The 1,640-nt window shown below is 34.9% G+C and overlaps 1 protein-coding gene across 1 annotated transcript; it reads right to left on the bottom strand.

Moving 5' to 3' along the window:
* Positions 1-452: 452 nt before the first annotated feature.
* LOC108694962 (death-associated inhibitor of apoptosis 1-like) lies at positions 453-1,361 on the bottom strand. Its single transcript, XM_018204655.1, has one exon. The coding sequence runs from the start codon at positions 1,359-1,361 to the stop codon at positions 453-455; it is 909 nt and encodes a 302-aa protein (XP_018060144.1).
* Positions 1,362-1,640: the final 279 nt, after the last annotated feature.

Below are 1,640 nucleotides of genomic sequence, written 5' to 3'. Positions count from 1 at the left end.
ATTTTGAATTTTATATTACAATACATATGTATAGTACTGATCCGCTAATGAGTCATCTTATTAAGCATTGTTTATTCAACTATTAGGTCAATTTATTCAATTGATTTTTATTGACAAATAGTAAAACTAAAAAAATTAAGCTTAGATATTAGAGTTATCGACAGTTCTACAGCTACTCGCCGCTAAACAGATGAAACTTTTCGATTGACTTCTAATAAATTGTAGTAAATTATTCTTAAGCATATCAGATGACTAAACATGTCTAAATATATCTTTATTATAAAAAAATTTATATATAACTCTGTTACAACTAAATGATTCTCATACTTATTGTCTAACATGAGCACAATATTTTGCATGTAAATATGTTTTATGCTTCTTTATTGTAATGCAGCCTTATCGTCAAGCTTCAGTCAGATTTGAAAAAGGACAATTCGCTTATCAAGAATAAATTAACAAACATTAGTCATAGCATTTGTAGGAGTTTCACTCTCGTGATCTGTCCGTTCCGTGGACAATTCGCTCTTCTCCTTTAAGTTCTTTGCTAATATCTTCTTGATAAATTTGCATTGGGGGTACCACTTAATATGCTCTTCCACAGGATCATCCGTCCGTTCCCAAGCTCTCAGACTTTTACCACAGTAATAACACATCGTTTGATCAGAAGGTTCAAAAAGGCCGCTAAGGTAAAAGAAACCAGCTTTAGCCAATTCTTCTTTTTTCTCACATATCGTATCGCAGGTACATATTGCGAAAGAGCGTAATCTACGCTCATAGGAAGCGTATGTAGGCTGTTTCGAGCCTAACACGTCGCTGAGCTTGGCCATGAAGTAAGCATTCGTTTCGGCATCCCAGAAGACCGTAATGTCAATATCTTCATTCAGATCAGAAAGTTCGGAGCGATCTGAGTCAGAATTCATAACACTTTCAACCTGCGGATCATTGTCCGGATCAGAAAACGGCATGTACTTGAGGCCATAAAGTCCGCAAGTATCTACTCGTTTGGATAATTTAGAAATCGTGCTAGAATCTGCCTCGATTGATATATTTCCACAAGGAACATTCCGGACGAATTTACATTTTCCAGACCAACGTTGATGCTCGGTCTTAGGATTATCCTCGGCTATCCAGTTTGACAAAATAATTTGGCACTTTACTGTATCTTTCTTTTTAGTGTAGAAGAAATCGGCGGCCGCGAGTTTTTTGGGATTCACAAATGACATAGAATATATACCGAAAGATTTCAATCTTATGATTTCAAAGCGATAATCCGAGCGATAATCTATGTCATCAGATAGTTTTTTCACGTTGAAAATTGATCTAAATATATAGTTGCTATCTGAATTCTTCAATGTCCTCATTTTTTTTAAAACGTTCGTTTGTGTAGGAATCTGCGAAAAGAAGAGACAAACGCGATTTATGGTAAATTCCTCTGTACGTTCTTTCTATTGCCTGCTATTTGACAAAAGTATGCAGGAATATTTTAAGTGTGCGCATGTAAAATTGTAGACAAATAGATCCACCCGTTATTCATCAATCATCGCCTGACATTTGTTTTAATCTTCGTGATCTTTCTTCAAATGATAATATTCTATCTTTTTTTTAAAAAGAGGATCATGGAGATCCTCTGAATGTTCTTT

The sequence above is a fragment of the Atta colombica genome, unplaced genomic scaffold, assembly GCF_001594045.1.
Source record: "Atta colombica isolate Treedump-2 unplaced genomic scaffold, Acol1.0 scaffold126, whole genome shotgun sequence".
In the NCBI taxonomy this organism is placed as follows: Eukaryota; Metazoa; Arthropoda; class Insecta; order Hymenoptera; family Formicidae; genus Atta; species Atta colombica.
Note: the sequence above shows the minus strand (reverse complement) of the source record. Positions and strands in the feature narration are given on the sequence as shown.